This window comes from Nerophis ophidion, linkage group LG15 (genome assembly GCF_033978795.1).
Source record: "Nerophis ophidion isolate RoL-2023_Sa linkage group LG15, RoL_Noph_v1.0, whole genome shotgun sequence".
Taxonomy (NCBI): domain Eukaryota; kingdom Metazoa; phylum Chordata; class Actinopteri; order Syngnathiformes; family Syngnathidae; genus Nerophis; species Nerophis ophidion.
The window spans coordinates 24,696,828-24,714,980 of NC_084625.1; the positions used below are offsets into that span (position 1 = coordinate 24,696,828).

Here is an 18,153-nt window from a genome sequence, read left to right on the forward strand (position 1 = left end):
TAGTTTTCATTTCCAGAGGGAAGTAATAATGTGTTGCACACAAACAGCTGAAGTTTATTTAGTTTAATCATCCACATGTGAGACGCTTAATCAACACGAAGGACGTTTTTCTTATTCATTTAAAAATACATTTAAATTTGTGTTTGTTTTTCTTGACTTCAACAACAATGTATCTTCCATTTTTTCGAACTTTTTCTGGAGTAACAGCAAAGACACATTTGGCGTCAGTAAGGTCCTTCTGCGCCTCTAAACAAGGTAACAATGATAGTATGTATTTACTGTCAGGGCTAAAATACGACAAAACGTCACCGAATTTCCAACACTCAACATAGATAAATACTTGCAAATACAGTGACTATATGCTGTCAAAACACAGGAACTGTAGTGACGTTGAGTTTTGGTATAGTTCCGTTATTCATTTTCTTAGTCACTGGTGTTGAACTTGTATGGGGGTTAAAAGCTCCAAAGCTAAATGGAACGCAGCCATTGCTTCATCGCGGCTATAAGTTATTTTTTGATAGGCGTGTTGCTACCCTCTGCAGTCTATTTCTTGTAAATACAATTTATTTAACTGTATTCAACCCTTTTTCGATTACGCTTGCAGTTCCTGGTACACCAGCACCTCCAAAACTCTCAAATATAGACTCCAAACATCCCAAAATAAGCTTGCCCGGTTACTTGTAGACCTCCACCCCACATCACACAGCACTCCAACCCACTTCTCCAAAGTGGGCTGGCTCAGGATGGAGGACAGAGTAAAACAACTTTCACTGAGCCTAGTCTATAAAATCCGCTACACCTCCCTGATACCGAAGTACATGTCAAACTACTTCTTTAACATAAATGACCCCCATAACCACAACACCAGGGGGAGCTCCACAAACCACGTTAAACCCAGATTCCAATCTAACAAAGGTCTTAACTCATTCTCTTTCTATGCCACATCAATGTGGAATGCACTCCCAACAGGTATAAAAGTAAGTGCATCGCTATATTCCTTCAAAACCGCTCTAAAACAACACCTCCAGGCAACTTCAACCCTTTACTAATACCCTCCTCCATTCACATCCCATCTACCCGGATTATAAATAACCTAATGTAAATAATCAAATGTACTTCTAATGTATTTACTTGTTCTTATGCTATCTGAACTCACTATGTTCTCTGCTGGCTGTACATATCCTACTAAGTAAGACCTACACTGTTTCAAAGTCCATTTCTCTGTTGATGCAATTGTTGATGACTGAAGTACTGATATCAACCAAAGCTCATCATCCCACCCCCGGATTGTAAATAATGAAAATAATTCAATGTATATGCTATGATGAATAACCTGTGTGATGACTGTAATATGCTGATACTATATATTTGCACCATGAATTGATTAACGTGGACCCCGACTTAAACAAGTTGAAAAACTTATTCAGGTGTTACCATTTAGTGGTCAATTGTACAGAATATGTAATGAACTGTGCAATCTACTAATAAAAGTATCAATCAATCAATCAATCAATCAAAGGGTGTCAAACTAATTTTAGATCGGGGGCCACATGGTCGCGGGGGGCGATGGTGCCTATCTCTGCTACAATCGGGTGGGAGGCGGGGTACACCCTGGACAAGTTGCCACCTCATTGCAGGGCCAACACAGATAGACAACATTCACACTCACATTCACACACGGGCCAATTTTTTAGTGTTGCCAATCAACCTATCCCCAGGTGCATGTCTTTGCAAGTGGGAGGAAGCCGTAGTACCCGGAGGGAACCCACGCATTCACGGGGAGGACATGCAAACTCCACACAGAAAGATCCCGAGCCCGGGATTGAACCCTGACTACTCAGGACCTTTGTATTGTGAGGGAGACGCGCTAACCCCTACGCCAGATTTTTTATATGGCGCTTTTCTATTATTAGAGAAGTGAGAACCCATCATTCATTCACACCCGGTGGTGGTAAGCTGCATTTGTAGCCACAGCTGACATGGGGTGGACTGACTGAAGCGAGGCTGCCAGCTTGAGCCTACAGCCCCTCCGACCACCATCTATCATTCATTCATCATTCATTCACCAGTGTGAGCGGCACCGGGGGCTAGGGTGAAGTGTCAAGAGGCGGGGAGCGAACCTGCAACCCTCAGGTTTCTGGCACGGCCGCTCTATCCACTACGCCATACTGCCCCTACATTTTGCGGTAATAGCATTTTATCTTTATTTGTCGTTATTTATATTTTATGAATACATTATGTGGTAATGTTCATCAGTCAACTCATTGGTGTTAATTTTCATTCTATCAAGCAAAAAAATTAAAACAAAATCAAGTTACAGTATGTTATTTATGTAGTTTGATCATTTTCCTCGACTGATGTACTAACATCATGTGGTTTATTTTGTACATATGTAGCATCATCTACAAAGATGCAAATAATTACTATTGCGACATCCAGTGGACACATTTACAACAGCTGTTTCTTTCATTAAAACATTTTCTGGTTAATTTTTATACTGAACAAACTCATCTTGCGGGCCGAATAAAACCTGTTCGCGCACCCCTGCTGTAACCTAAAAATGTATCCTTGATATTTAGCACATTAAGAGGATTTACATCCGTCTTTGTGTGGTTTTAATTTCCTCTCATTGCCTGTCATTAGGTGAGGAGCAGGTCGTGGTCTCCGAGCGAAGGGCTTCTGTGGTAAGCATGGCAATAAACCGCCCTGAGGTGCGTAATGCGGTCAACCAGGAGACAGCGAAGCGTCTGCTGGAGGAGCTGGAGGCCTTTGAGCAAGATCCAACCTTGAATGTGGCTGTCCTGCACGGGATCGGTAAGAGTTATATTGGTGTTAGTCAGAGGTGGGTAGAGTAGCCAGAAATTGTACTCAAGTAAGAGTACTGTTACTTTAGAGTTTTATTACTCAAGTATGGGCAAAAAATTATGTTAGTATCTTCTTTTAAATATTTGGGATTTTTAATTGATGACCATTTGAGTTTTAAGGAGCACATTCAGTATGTTGTAAAATAACTGAAACTTTTACTGGGATTTTATTATAGAAACAAGTCTTGCTTTTCTCTTACTGTGAAAGAGAAATTGGTGGAAACAACCTTTTTATCTGTTATTGACTATGGAGATGTGTTGTACATGAATGCTACTTCTAGTTGTCTCCACAAGCTGGATAGTTTTTACCACGGGGCACTGAGATTCATCACCAACTGCGCTCCCCTTACTCACCATTGTGTCTTATACTCAATGGTTAACTGGACATCTTTATGTGCTCGACGCCTCAATCATTGGTATGTTTTCATCTACAAAACCATTCTTTGTATCACTCCATCTTATCTATTTTGTCTTTTAACAAAAAAACAAGGAAGTCATAATCTGCGTTCAATGAATGTTCTTCAATTTTTCATCCTCAAAGTAAGAACTGAACTGGGCAAGAAAGCATTTAGGTTTTCAGCACCGAAGGCTTGGAATAACCTACAATCGAATATTCAACTTCAAACCAGTGTTACATTGAATGAGTTTAAAGCTTCTGTGAAAGGATTGCAGTCTACCTTGTCTGTATGCACATGTGTCATATGGGCAAATTTTAATGTTGTAAATGTGATGTTTTATGTGTAGTTTACTGTTTTTATTGTAACCTTGCTGCTGCCCTCTTGGCCAGGTCTCCCTTGGAAAAGAGATCTTTGATCTTAATGGGATTATTACCTAGTTAAATAAAGGCAAAATAGAATAAAAGTAAAAGTAAGGAGTAGTCACCCAAATATATACTTGAGTGAAAGTAAAAAGTATGTTGTGAAAAAACTACTTAAGTACTGAGTAACTGATGAGTAACATGTTCGTTTAATGATGACGGCAACAAATAATGCACAGAAACATAAAAATAGCAATGAACCAATGCAGAGCCAGGAATATCTCTTAAGCAACTAAAACAATAATATATTAAATAATAATACATTAAAATTAAATAAATTAAGGAAAATTGAGCCACAATAACTTAACATCACCATAGACTCAGTAGGCAGAGATTACAAAGGAAAAGAACAAGTTAAAGCGGTAGAAAATGGATGGATGGAAGAACAAGTTAGCCTTTACACCAGGGGTCACCAACCTTTTTGAAACCAAGAGCTACTTCTTGGGTACTGATTAATTCGAAGGGCTACCAGTTTGATACACACTTAAATAAATTGCCAAAAATAGCCAATTTGCTCGATTTACCTTTAATATATATATATATATATATATATATATATATATATTTGGGTATTTATGTCTGTCATTCCGTCGTACATTTTTTTTCTTTTTACGGAAGGTTTTTTGTAGAGACTAAATGATGAAAAAAACACTTAATTGAACGGTTTAAAAGAGGAGGAAACAGGAAAAAAATTAAAATACAATTTTGAAACATAGTTTATCTTCAATTTCGACTCTTTAAAATTCAAAATTCACCCGAAAAAAAGAAAATTATTTCGAATCTTTTTGAAAAAATTAAAAAAAGAATTCATGGAACATCATTAGTAATTTTTCCTGATTAAGATTAATTTTATAATTTTGATGACATGTTCTAAATAGGTTAAAATACAATCGGCCCTTTGTTAGAATATATAACAATTTGGACCAAGCTATATTTCTGACAAAGACAAATTATTATTTCTTCTAGATTTTCCAGAACAAAAATTTTAAAAGAAATTCAAAAGACTATGAAATAACATTTAAATGTGATTCTAAATATTTTCTAGATTTGCCAGAATAATATTTTTGAATTTTAATCATAATAAGTTTGAAGAAATATTTCAGAAATATTCTTCGTCGAAAAAACAGAAGCTAAAATGAAGAATTAAATTAAAATGTATATATTATTCTTTACAATAAAAACAATAAATTTACTTGAACATCGATTGAAATTGTCAGGAAAGAAGAGAAAGGAATTTAAAAGGTAAAAAGGTAAATGTGTTTAAAAATCCGGAAATCAAGGTTGTATTTATTCTCTAAAATTGTCTTTCTGAAAGTTATAAGAAGCAAAGGAAAAAAATAAATGACTTTATTTAAACAAGTGAAGACGAAGTCTTTAAAATATTTTCTTGGATTTTCAAATTCTATTTGAGTTTTGTCTCTCTTAGAATTAAAAATGTTGAGCAAAGCGAGACCAGCTTGCTAGTAAATAAATAAAATTAAAAAAATAGAGGCAGCTCTCTGGTAAGTGCTGCTATTTGAGCTACTCTTAGAACAGGCCAGCGGGCCACTCACCTGGTCCTTACGGGCTACCTGGTGCCCACGGGCACCGTGTTGGTGACCCCGGATTTACGCAAACCATAAACTCTGATAGGTTTGGGCTGCACCTGGGAACACACTGTGCACCTCTAATTTGTGTTTGTATGCATGCGTGTATGTGTGTGCTACTGTGCGTGTGTCTGTGTCTCTGTCCGTCTGTCTATGAGGCTGCAGTGCGTTCATAAATGTCCCCACACGATGTACATTTGACAGTGATTCATAGCAGGGAAGCTAACATCAACCTACGGTGACAGACAAAATAACTATTAACGTTACCGCGATGTGCTTCCTTAAATTTGACTTTTGAGTTCATGTAAGCTGAAATGTCCACTTGATTGGGGGGACACATATGACAACGCATGACATAACTGTTTTTTTGGTTGTCTGAAGCGTGGACATCGATTTTATGTGAGGCCAGGGGTGTTTGCGTTCGTTGTTGTCTCTGCCATTGTTGTTGTTGTTTGCCGCTGAAACTTTATGTGCAGTTAATCATGTGACCGCCTGGCTCTGTTTAATTGGTGAAATGGAGTCAAACGTCACCAGTGACTGCATTTGATTGGTGAAACGCAGGCATGCGATAGATCCTACTTTGAAGGTCTGTCTGACAAACCAAAACAAACAAAGCGTGCATTAACAGATCGATAAAAATCAGTAGCGTGTAGTGAGCTGTATGTAGATAAATGGAGCGGAGTAAAAGTAGCGTTTCTTCTCTATAAATATACTCAAGAAAAAGCAAAAGTATGTTGCATTAAAACTACTCTTAGAAGTACAATTTATCCCAAAAGTTACTCAAGTAAATGTAACGGAGTAAATGTAGTGCGTTACTACCCACCTCTGTTGTTAGTGGTGTACCGTTACCGCTCATCGATGAGTGAGATCGTCCGATACCGATCTCATATATTAACTGTAATTTAAAAGTATATTCTTGGTGAGTGCTATTGATAGTGTGACAATATCAACACAATTTACTAAGAACCTATTTCTTGTCGTTTCAAGCTATCCTAGCGATTAGCATGCCTTCCTGTCTGCTCTTGTTTTTACTCTGTGTACCATGTTTAGCCTTGTCCTCAGTCCTCCAGTGATAATGTCACCTGTAAGTAATTTTGTTTATTTGCCGCATCCTATGTGACGATTATGAATTTATAAGAGTGGCTATGCATCGTTTATGGACAAACACAGTTAGCTGCTTTCTGCCTTGTCAGCCAGGGGACCAAAAATAAAATATCAGCTGCAGGTGATTAGCATTAATCGGCATTAGAAGATAATCCATAACCAATGACGTGCGGTGAACTAAACACAGGTGAGGCATACGTACATACTTTTTTTCTTTTCTTTTTTTAACCTAAATTCATATGTGCCGCTCTAGTCATTGCTGATTTAGGTTGCACATTAGAGTTACAGGAGAAAAAAAGGGAGTTATTCGCTTTCATAAAAACGTTACCATAGACCGGGTGGCACAGTGGTAGAGTGGCCGTGCGCAACCCGAGGGTCCCTGGTTCAATGCCCACCTAGTACCAACCTCGTCACGTCTGTTGTGTCCTGAGCAGGACATTTTACCCTTGCTCCCGATGGGTGCTGGTTAGCGCCTTGCATGGTAGCTCCCTCCATCAGTGTGTGAGTTTGTGTGTGAATGGGTAAATGTGGAAGTAGTGTCAAAGCGCATTGAGTACCTTGAAGGTAGAAAAGCGCTATACAACCCATTTATCATTTATTTATATTATGATTTGATAAATGGGTCCAAAAAGTATTTGATATAGTTGTTATTAAATAGTTTTTGGTCCCATTTGCTTTTAACAAAATAAATCAAGTATTGTGAGTGTATCTTACCTTTCTGTATTTGTATCTGAAGCAGCAATAGCTATCCTCCATGAAAACGTACTTTGTATGATCGCATTCATTTTGTCCTAAAGTTCAGTTTAGAGAAGTATTTACACCTGGATACGGTATATAATCCTCTATTTTGGCACAAACATTCATTTAATTCAATTTCATTCCAAGAAATTAAACAGTATTTTTGCATCTGACAAAATACACCCACAAACGCTGGCTTACTCTAATAAAAATACCATGTTTGTTATAAATACAGTTAAAAAAAAAAAAAGAAAATAAAAAAATGCTGGCTTCTGCTGGAGAGACCTGTGTCTGCTAGCTTGTGCGCCCCCACTTCTCCCAGTGTGGTGAGTCAGAGTACTGCTGAGGCATTGAACTGCAAGTTGACAATGCAGCAAGTACCTCTGCCCCCTACCTTGAGGCAGAGGTACTTGCTGCCTCATGACGTGCCTTTTCCCCGTAGCAACAAGCATGCGCCCCCTCGCACGCACACGCCCAATGCACACTGTTTAGCCGTGAAGGCACCGCCTGTGTCTGCCTCACTTCTCGTCTGCTGCATTGTTTTGATCAGGAAAGATGGAATTTCCACGATTTTGACCATGAAAATCATGAAAAGATACAGGAACCACACCAAAATCACATAGAAAACATAAACCAAAAGAGAATTATTAAAACTTATTTTATTTTATTACTTCATTTTGGAACATCTCATGGTTAAGCCACCTATTGGCAGGTGAGGCACTGCCTCAGTTGCCTCCCCTGACAGCACGTCACTGCCTATAACAATCCTAATGTGTCCCTTTTTAGTTTGTCCTCCTTTTCTCCAGTAGAGGCGCCAGACCTCACAGACTTATCATTTATCATAAAAAAAACTGTAATTGATAAGAAGAGGGTGTCCAATTGATTTGGCTGGTGTGTGAGTGACTGGAAGAAAAGCTTTAGTTTACTTGGAGAGGAAGTCGCTCGGTGTGTAATTATCTAGTCTCCAAATGTAAGTAAGACAATCCTTTCAGACTTTTTCAAAGGGCGGCAGACTGTTTTCTATTCAGGTCAATAAGCTATTTTGTAGAAAAAATTATAAAATTTAATACATATTTTTATATTAGAAAAATGATTTAAACCATTTTTTGTCGTATTTTCCTATTAAACATGTTAATTATTGAAGATTACTAGGCCCACCGTTTACAACATTAAACTGTATTTTTTTTTAATACACTAAAGTTTAAATTCAATACTTTATTATTATTTGTGACTAATACTAAAAGATGACATGATAAAAGGTTTGTATTAATACGTTCAATGTAATTTAAGTTATATTTTTGATGTCATATAGTTAAGTCTAAGAACTTTACAGTAGTCTCTCGACATATCGCATTTCGAAGTTTGTGGCTTGACTGTTTTGCATATTTTTTTAACGTATATTCTACAGATTTTTGGGCAAGTTAAGCATTAGCATAAATGACTAAATGAAAAACAAATATGAATATCACACAAATACTCGCCACCAGATGAGACTAAACCAATCTGAGCGCGCTGTTTAGTATGATGGCCACTGATTGGCTTAAGGCAGCTTTGCTGTTTTTGATTAAATATGTGCACGTCTCATAATGGTAAGAAACATATTTAGAAGGTCGTAAACAGGTTTTTATGCTATGCTTTAGCTATACAAATATTACATTTATACTAAATAGTTCCTACTTTGTGGAAATTAATTTGCCATGGTTAAGCCCGTAACCAATTAACTGCTCTAAACAAGAGTAAATTTACAATATTTAACTTTGTATTTATTCAATGTTGCCATCTCCGTTGCATAGAAAAAGTAAAACAAATATATAAATGTAAAAAAAGTATGAATATATACTAGGGCTGTCAAAGTTAATGCGATAACACGTTCACTATAAGTTTCAACAACCGCACACATTTTGTTAATGGCCGATTAACGCAAACACTTCCTTTTTGACCCTCAAGCCGTTCCGTAGTGATAAGCAAGTAAGATGACATAAAAGCTGAACAGAAATTACATTTTCGACGGTTGGCAGGATGTCTGTCGCAAAATGACTTTTTTTTATTGCAAACAGTTGATTCAACATCAAAACCTGTCAAACGTTCTCAAACTAATCACACACTTTTCCGGCTTCAAAATAAAAGTGCTGGTTTAACGACTTTAAAGGGGAACATTATCACAATTTCAAAAGGGTTAAAAACAATAAAAATCAGTTCCCAGTGGCTTGTTTTATTTTTTGAAGTTTTTTTCAAAATTTTACCGGTCTCGGAATATCCCTAAATAAAGCTCTAAAGTGCCTTATTTTCGCTCTCTGCGAAGACACTGGCCATTTCCCTGGGACGTCACACAGTGCTGCCAATGTAAACAAACAATGGGAATACCACAGCAAGATATAGTGTCATTGGCTCGGATTCAAACTCTAATTTCAGCGATTTAAGCGATTCAACAGATTACGCATGTATTTAAACAGATGGTTGGAGTATGAAAATATTAAAGAAGAAACTGAAGCTATTGAGCGAATAGCTATTGACGCTATTCATAGCCATAGCATGGCCGAATAGCTGCGTTAGCATCGCCGGTAAAATGTGCGGACCAAACGATCAGGACTTTCGCATCTTTTGACAGTGGAGAAACTTAAATCCGTCGATTGGTAAGTGTTTTTTTCGCATTAAATGTGGGTGGGAGGAAACGTAATATAGTTGCAAATGCATCTACAGGTTATCCATACATCTCTGTACCATGTCTGCTTTAGCACCGCCGGTAAATAGCATGTTAGTATCGATTAGCGTAGCATGTTAGCATCGATTAGCTGGCAGTCAACATCAACAAAACTCACCTTTGTGATTTCGTTGACTATCGTTGCAAATGCATCTGCAGGTTATCCATACATCTCTGTGCCATGTCTGCCTTAGCATCGCCGGTAAAATGTGGAGAAACTCCAGCACATTCAATGGGGGTCTGGCGGCAGACACTTTGGCATCTTCGGGCCAGTGGTGCAACTTGAAACCCTCCCTGTTAGTGTTGTCACACCCTCCGACAACACACCGTCGAGGCATGATGTCTCCAAGGTTCCAAAAAATAGTCAAAAAAACGGAAAATAACAGAGCTGAGACCCGGTGTTTGTAATGTGTTGAAAATGAAAAGGGCGGGTGTGTTACCTCAGCGACGTCACATTCTGACGTCATCGCTTCCAGCGCGATTAACAGAAAGGCGTTTAATTCGCCAAAATTCACCCATTTAGAGTTCGGAAATCGGTTTAAAAAATAGATGGTCTTTTTTCTGCACCATCAAGGTATATATTGACGCTTACATAGGTCTGGTGATAATGTTCCCCTTTAAAGCTTTCTCCATAATGTAGGGGCTTCATATTAGCCGCCACACCTAAATAAAGTAATATCATTTATTGTAGCATCCAGAAGAAAACAAAATCCGACGCTCTCTTTAGTTTTTATGGCCAATTTTATGCTATCAGTGGACCAATTTCCAACAAGTATTTCCTAATTTAAAATAAATAAATAAATGATAAATAAATGATAAATGGTTTATACTTGTACAACGCTTTTCTACCTTCAAGGTACTCAAAGCGCTTTGACACTACTTCCACATTTACCCATTCACACACACATTAACACACTGATGGAGGGAGCTGCCATGCAAGGCGCTAACCAGCACCCATCAGGAGCAAGGGTGCAGTGTCTTGCTCAGGACACAACGGACGTGACGAGGTTGGTACTAGGTGGGGATAGAACTAGGGACCCTCGGGTTGCGCACGGCTATTCTCCCACTGTGCCACACCGTCCCTTAAAATAAATAAATAACTCAAAGTACACTGTACAATAAGCAGCAACAATTTGAAAACAAAACAAAACGTTATGACGTAAGAAAAATATATTTTAATACTAAATAACAGATTTGTTTTAAATGTATATTCATATGTTTTGGTTTTTTAAAGAATACATGCATCATAGAAAATCATGCGATGACATATCGACCACGCCCTAAACAGGGGTGTCACTAGACCTAATACTGTACTGGGGCACACCTGGGGCACAAATAATTCATGTGAGTGTGCAAAGCACGCAAGCAAAAACATTTTTAGCACTTATTTATCATAAAAAGTACATAAATAGTGCTTTAAACTATGAAATCATATCAGATTATGTTGTATGGATCTTTGATTAACCACCTGAAATTAACTAATGCATTTGACCTACTTGTGCAATTTTTTACTCCAGACTTCTAAACTGCTACTGGTAAAAGCAAAAAGGAAGAGCAATGAATCTTTTTGAAATATATATTGCAGTAATCATCTGCAAATTTAACATCTACAAAAGTAAAACAAAAAATAAAGCACCCCTACATCTCTGGGTTCTTTTATATTATTTAATTTCCATTAATGGCAATGTGGCTAATCCTATTTCAGATACACAAAACTATAAAATATACACAAAATAAAAAAGCCACAGTAGTAGAATAAATGATCAACTGTTGTGTGTCTGTTCAGGGAATCATTTTCTGAGAAGTAATTTGTCTCGTTTTCATTTTTGCAAAGTGGTCAATCACTCTGGACAGACATGGAATTATTACAGTAACTGTTATACAGTTGACCAGTGGTTCCCAACTGGTGGGTCGTGACATACAAGTGGATTGATTGTGTGTCATTTTCAGTGAGTCGCAGTCAGATGAGTGCATGAAAAAAAAAAGTTTTGGGAGAAAAAAATCTAATTGTGGCAACAAGACTAGATATTTTTAGCCATTTTTCTAGTGACTATTAGTGAGTATTTTAGCAAAAGGCAAACCGACTAACAAGTTGGAGGAGGACTCAGGACAGACATGGAAATATATTTTAAAAAAATCTAAATGGGGCAACAAAACCCAATATTTTCAGCCATCTTTCTGAAAACAAATACAGAAATGTTACTATTTTTTCTGGAAACAAAACCAGATGCTTTAGCTGTAGCCATTTTTCTGGTGACAAAACAAGATTATTTTAGTCAAAGTCACACCGATTAACAAGACAAGTCTACTGTGCTATTTTTCTGTGAAATAAACTTGAATGATTTAAAAATTTGGCTCACGACTTGATATGGAAAAATGTTTTTCTTCCTGAAGATAAACCATTTGAGAAGCACTCAACTCACATGCTTACTCCAAATCATCATTGATGCAGAGGTCCTGAGCAGAACCAGCAGACAGACAATAACCAACATTGTTTCATGTTCATTGGAAATTCTCCCGACAGCTCGTACAGCAAATGAATATATTTGTCTTGATACAAGGAATAACGTTTGCTAACTTAGCATCAACTTAAGACAATGATGTTGCCTGGCTAGCTAGGACTTCACTTACATCTTTCATTCCTCGCTGCTTGTTCCCTGCTCCCTGCTGTGGGCAAATAACTTTCTGATATCCATCTAGGAGTTACAGTCTGAGTCAAATCCAAATCATAATAATATAATTAACAAATTGTTGTTGGCTAACGTTACCTACCTGAGCAGTGATTCACATCCCCTCTCTCTCTCTCTCTCTCTCTCTCTCTCTCTCTCTCTCTCTCTCTCTCTCTCTCTCAACTGAAGTCTTGATCCACATGTGAATAAATCACCATATTAATTAGCCTTGTGCTCATTGTTACGTGGAGTGAATACAGTAGCAATCAATTACCATACTAAGTAGTATGTGCGCTGTTGTCTATGTTATGTAGACTTAAAACGCTGAAGCGTTTTTTTTTTATTGGTGAAATTTTTACTCAGGCACTGCAGATCAACACTGGGGCACGTGCCCCAGTGAAATCTGGCCCTAAACACGCCCCCACCACCACAGGTATTTTGGCAATTTAGTGGAAGTCCTGACATTAACAAAATAAGAATGTCTTGCATTATGATCATGCTTTGTCAAATGTTTTGTGATGTTGTTCTGTGATACTAGCACCTAAAGTAATGCTAGTACATCATAAAATTATTATGTCCGAGTCCTCAATTACAGAATGATTGGCAGACTCAATATTACATTGTATTAGTTAAAAGAGAAGGTTAAACATTGTCTTGCAGCAATATGAAGCCACCCCCCCTGAAAATTATCTATCTAGGGTACACTTGTTAATGATAGAATTATACTTACCTGCGATTATCACGATTAATTTTGAGTTAAGTATGAACACAGTGCGATTAATCGCAATTTAATATTTTAATCGTTTGACAGTCCTAATATATACATAAGACATATTTATAATCATTTTTTTAAGTAAATACATTTGTTTTTCTCTCCTATGCAATTGCTTGTTTCAGCTTACAGATGTCGCTGCAATAAAGAGTGGTGCATGAAAACACACACACTCTTGTGAAGTGGCCTGCACTGTATCAGCTGCACAGAGCCAGGTTCATGTCACGCTTCTTAATACCTCTGAAAATAATCATCACATCCACCAAACGCCTGAGTGGAAATAATGCCTTCAACCTGGATCAACTGTCTGCACCAAAGTGGCCTCTTGAGCAAGCCGAGAGAACAATTAGCTACTTTGACATCATGGTTCAACACTCAGCAGGATGTCAGTCTGCAGAATAGAGTTGGTCTTTGGTATTGTGATGGGGTTTTAATGTTCCTTATTTAAGCAGCACCACTGACTTTTGTGTTGATTAGCAGCCTGTCTGTGTTATAAGATGACAAGCATGGAGACTCTTCTGGGTTCACAACATAAGGAATCCATTTTGTTCAAATTAGCACCAATAGTTTTCTCTGCCCATTTTTTTTTTTTTTAAAGAAAGAAGAATAATCGCTTTCTCCAGGTATTCCGCTACATACTTGTGGTGTTTAGGGGGAGGGGGGGTCTCAGATTTCTGCGGCTGTTTGCGGTCAGGTCCAATCTAGATGTCAAGGCAGCTGTGTCGCTACAGTTAAACTCTAATCTACTTGTGATGTTTTTACACAACCTTGTACACACACCAAGTGTAATCGCGTGCCAAAAAAAGTTCCAGCTTTTGAATCGGACAGCTATATTTCAAAAAATTAATTCATGATTTAGCAATATTTTTATTACCCGCCCACCATTAAGTCACTCAGACAGAATTTCAATTGGATTTGTGTCGGACTTGGCATCTGCCATTGTTTGTAATTGTGTTGTCTCCTACAGGAGGGAACTTCTGCGCTGGTTATGATCTAAAGGAGCTGGCCAATCACACAGCCACGCTCAAATTGGAGCAAGATGTCACCAAGGCTCCTGGGCCAATGGTGAGTGCTTGGGAGGAGATGCTTTATAAGCACTAAATCAAGAACCCCCCACACTTTCTGTACAGTACACTGTTTTTTATTTCCAACTTCAGACCTCTTTTTATGTCATGCTATGTCCTGGGACAACAATTTCAGCTTCCTAAAAACGTCAATAATAATATAAATATTTGTTTCCACTTTAAGCAAGGCAATATATATATAAATGATAAATGGGTTGTACTTGTATAGCGCTTTTTCACCTTCAAGGTACTCTAAGCCATTTGACACTACTTCCACATTTACCCATTCACACACACATTCACACACTGATGGAGGGAGCTGCCATGCAAGGCACTAACCAGCACCCATCAGGAGCAAGGGTGAAGTGTCTTGCTCAGGACACAACGGACGTGACTAGGTGGGGCTTGAACCAGGGACCCTCGGGTTGCACACGGCTACTCTGCCACTGCGCCACGCCGTCCATATATATATATATATATATATATATATATATATATATATATATATATATATATATATATATATATATATATATATATATATATATATATATATATATATATATATATATATATATATATATATATATATATATATATATTTACTTCATATGTGCAGCTCTAGTTATTTTTGATTTAGGTTGCACATTAGAGTTACAGGAAAAAAAGGGAGTTATTCGCTTTCATAAAAACGTTATCATAATGATATTGTGATATGATAAATGGGTTCAAAAAATATTTTATAAAGTTGTTATTAAATACTTTTTGGTCCCATTTGCTTTTAACAAAATAAATCAAGTACTGTGAGTGTATCTTACCTTTCTGTATTTGTATCTGAAGCAACAATAGCTATCCCCCATGAAAACGTACTTTGTATGATCGCATTCATTTTGTCTTAAAGTCCAGTTTAGAAAAGTATTTAATCTTGGATACAGTATATAATCCTCTATATTGGCAGAAACATTCATTTAATTCAATTCCATTCCAAGAAATTAAACAATATTTTTGCATCTGACAAAAAACACCCACAAACGCTGGCTTACTCTAATAAAAATGCCATGTTTGTTATAAATACAGTTAAAAAAAAAAAGAAAAGAAAAAATGCTGGCTTCCGCTGGAGAGACCTGTGTCTGCTAGATTGAGCGCCCCCACTTCTCCCAGTGTGGCGAGTCAGAGTATTGCTGAGGCATTGAACTGCAAGTTGACAATATATCGCCCCCTACCTAGAGGCAGAGGTACTTGCTGCCTCAAGACCTGCCTTTTCCAGGAGGCAATTATGGCGTCACATTAGTGCCAAAAATCCAAGCGCATAAAAACTGTTATCGCGCGCTGATTCTCCACTTGCACGTGCGCGACACCCTTTTGCGCGCGTGTGGTGCCTTTGTGTGCGGCGCCTTTTTGCGTGCGGCGCCTTTTTGCGTGCGCGCGATGCCTTTTGTCCGCCGTCTCGGTCTCTGCGCTCTCTGTGTATTCCTGGCATCTCTCCTCGCGCTGTCATGTTTGTTTTGGCACTTTTTTGGGCGGGTATGCTTGGACGGCCCCTTCTTTCTGATTGGCCCTGAGCATTTTTCATATGACCAATCAGAAGCATAGCAGGGCGGGTCGTCTTACCTCAGGCAGCTGGTCCCACCCAGTACATAGATGTCAAGGAACATGTACTATTTAAATAACCATAACTTGCTCAATTTTCAACTAATTTCCAAACGGTTTGATTTGTTATAAATGTCAGAGTATTGTATGTATATTTATATAGTACATGTACCATTGACATCAATAAAATGATGGGGAACAGCTGTCCAAGGTAAGATGGCCGCTACGCTGGAGAAACATTGAGTATTTATTCATATCTATGATGAAAGGTCCATGGCAGTTCCCTGGGATTAAAAAGAAAGGAAATTACGTTTTCATGGGGCTATCATGGCTGAACAAGTAAGTCTTACACTATTATCTCTCAGATTTAATTTGCCTAATGTATGGAGTTAGCTTTTTTTGTTGTTTTTTTAAATACATATTTTTAACTCTGCCATCTGTACTGATCTGGGCTGATATCTAATTTTTCCTAGTTTGAGTTGTTTGCAGAAACGTAAATACTTTTTATAGTAATATTAAAACCATATTCATTAATTGTTGTGATAACCTGTCATTCATTATTCTACAGAAATAGTAATTGCAATCATAACATCAATAACTAGGCCCATATGTTAATCATGTGGTCCTGATATGAAGTACGCATAGATAAGTGGGTTCAGGTAGACTGGTGTAAACTTAAAGTAAATAGAGGAAAGAAAATTAATAGTCCCACATTGTGGCATACATTCAATATTTACATATACCCTTACAATCACTCCAAACCAGTTCAATACTGTAAATAACTGTGTACCTCAACTTACCTCTTTTTCAGCCGACATTTTTTTTATCCACTTCTTCCTCTGTAAATCTTGATACATATTGACGATGACCCGCCCTGCTATACTTCTGATTGGCCCTGAGCATTTTTCGCCTCACCAATCAGAAAGGACCGTTTAAGCATACCCGCCCCCAAAGTGGCAAAACAAAGACGGAGCGCGCGCACATGGGCACCGCGCTCACGCAAAAAGGCACCGCGCGCGCGCACAAAGGCACCACACGCGTGTGGCATGCAGCTATACTTGAACTGCATACAGGAATTCCTTTGTTCCTTTGTTTTGAAGAAGTTGATGACTTGCTGCTCAAGCGTGTGCAGTTCAAACAATAAATATCTTGTTTTTGCAGTTGATTCAGTTGAATATAAGTTTAAAAGGATTTGCAAATCATTGGGATAGGTCGATTGTTAACACTAAATTGGTCCTAATGTGTGAATGTTGTCTGTCTGTGTTGGACCTGTGATGAGGTAGCGACTTGTCCAGGGTGTATCCCGCCTACCGCCCGAATGCAGCTGAGATAGGCTCCAGCACCCCCCCGCGACTCCGAAAGGGACAAGCGGTAAAAAATGAATGGATGAATGTATTCGTTTTTTTTCCCCCCGGATTACAGTGTGGTGACTTCACTACTGGTTTTGTGTGTGTGTATATGTGCTTGCGTGTGTGTATGTATGTATGTATATATATATACTGTATATATATATATATATATATATATATATATATATATATATATATATATATATATATATATATACATGTATATATATAATGTATGTATGTAGCATGTGTATAAATATGTGTGTGTTCTTGTACTTCTACCCTTCTTGACACATCAACAATGAAAAGTACCTACCATATGAGGACTGGTGAACAAGGTAAGACCGAAATCATGGTCCCAATATGGAAAACCATTGCATCTAATAGAGAATGTCTCATTTGCACCCCTGGTGGTGAAATCTATCAAAATTAGGGTGGTCCCCAAAAGGAGGGATTTTTCAAATTGACTGTGTCAGTTTTAAAAGTGCTCCCCCTCTGAACAACATATATAATAAGTGTGTGTAAGAAATTGAAATCCACCCCTTTTGACCAAAACTTTAAAAAAAATAAAAAAAATGATGGAGACATACTGTAATTATTTGTAGTAAATAATGATTATTAAAAAAACAATTACAAACACAAAATAAAAAGGTTAATTAAAAGCTTACCTTTTTTATATTTGCATAGTATGTACAAACCCCGTTTCCATAAGAGTTGGGAAATTGTGTTAGATGTAAATATAAACGGGATACAATGATTTGCAAATAATTTTCAACCCATATTCAGTTGAATATGCTACAAAGACAACATATTTGATGTTCAAACTGATAATCATAATAATCATTATCTTTAGAATTTGATGCCAGCAACATGTGACAAAGAAGTTGGGAAAGGTGGCA

The 18,153-nt window shown here is 37.6% G+C and overlaps 1 protein-coding gene across 2 annotated transcripts in view; it reads left to right on the forward strand.

Moving 5' to 3' along the window:
- Nucleotides 1-18,153, forward strand: part of zgc:101569 (uncharacterized protein LOC449822 homolog) — a 48,399-nt gene continuing 30,246 nt past the window's right edge. For both annotated transcript variants that reach the window (XM_061921909.1, XM_061921908.1), the window contains exons 1-3: nucleotides 1-255; nucleotides 2,644-2,814; nucleotides 14,219-14,316. In XM_061921909.1, the coding sequence (XP_061777893.1) occupies nucleotides 168-255; nucleotides 2,644-2,814; nucleotides 14,219-14,316 (357 nt within the window). In that variant the 5' untranslated portion in view covers nucleotides 1-167. The remainder of the gene's footprint in view (nucleotides 256-2,643; nucleotides 2,815-14,218; nucleotides 14,317-18,153) is intronic.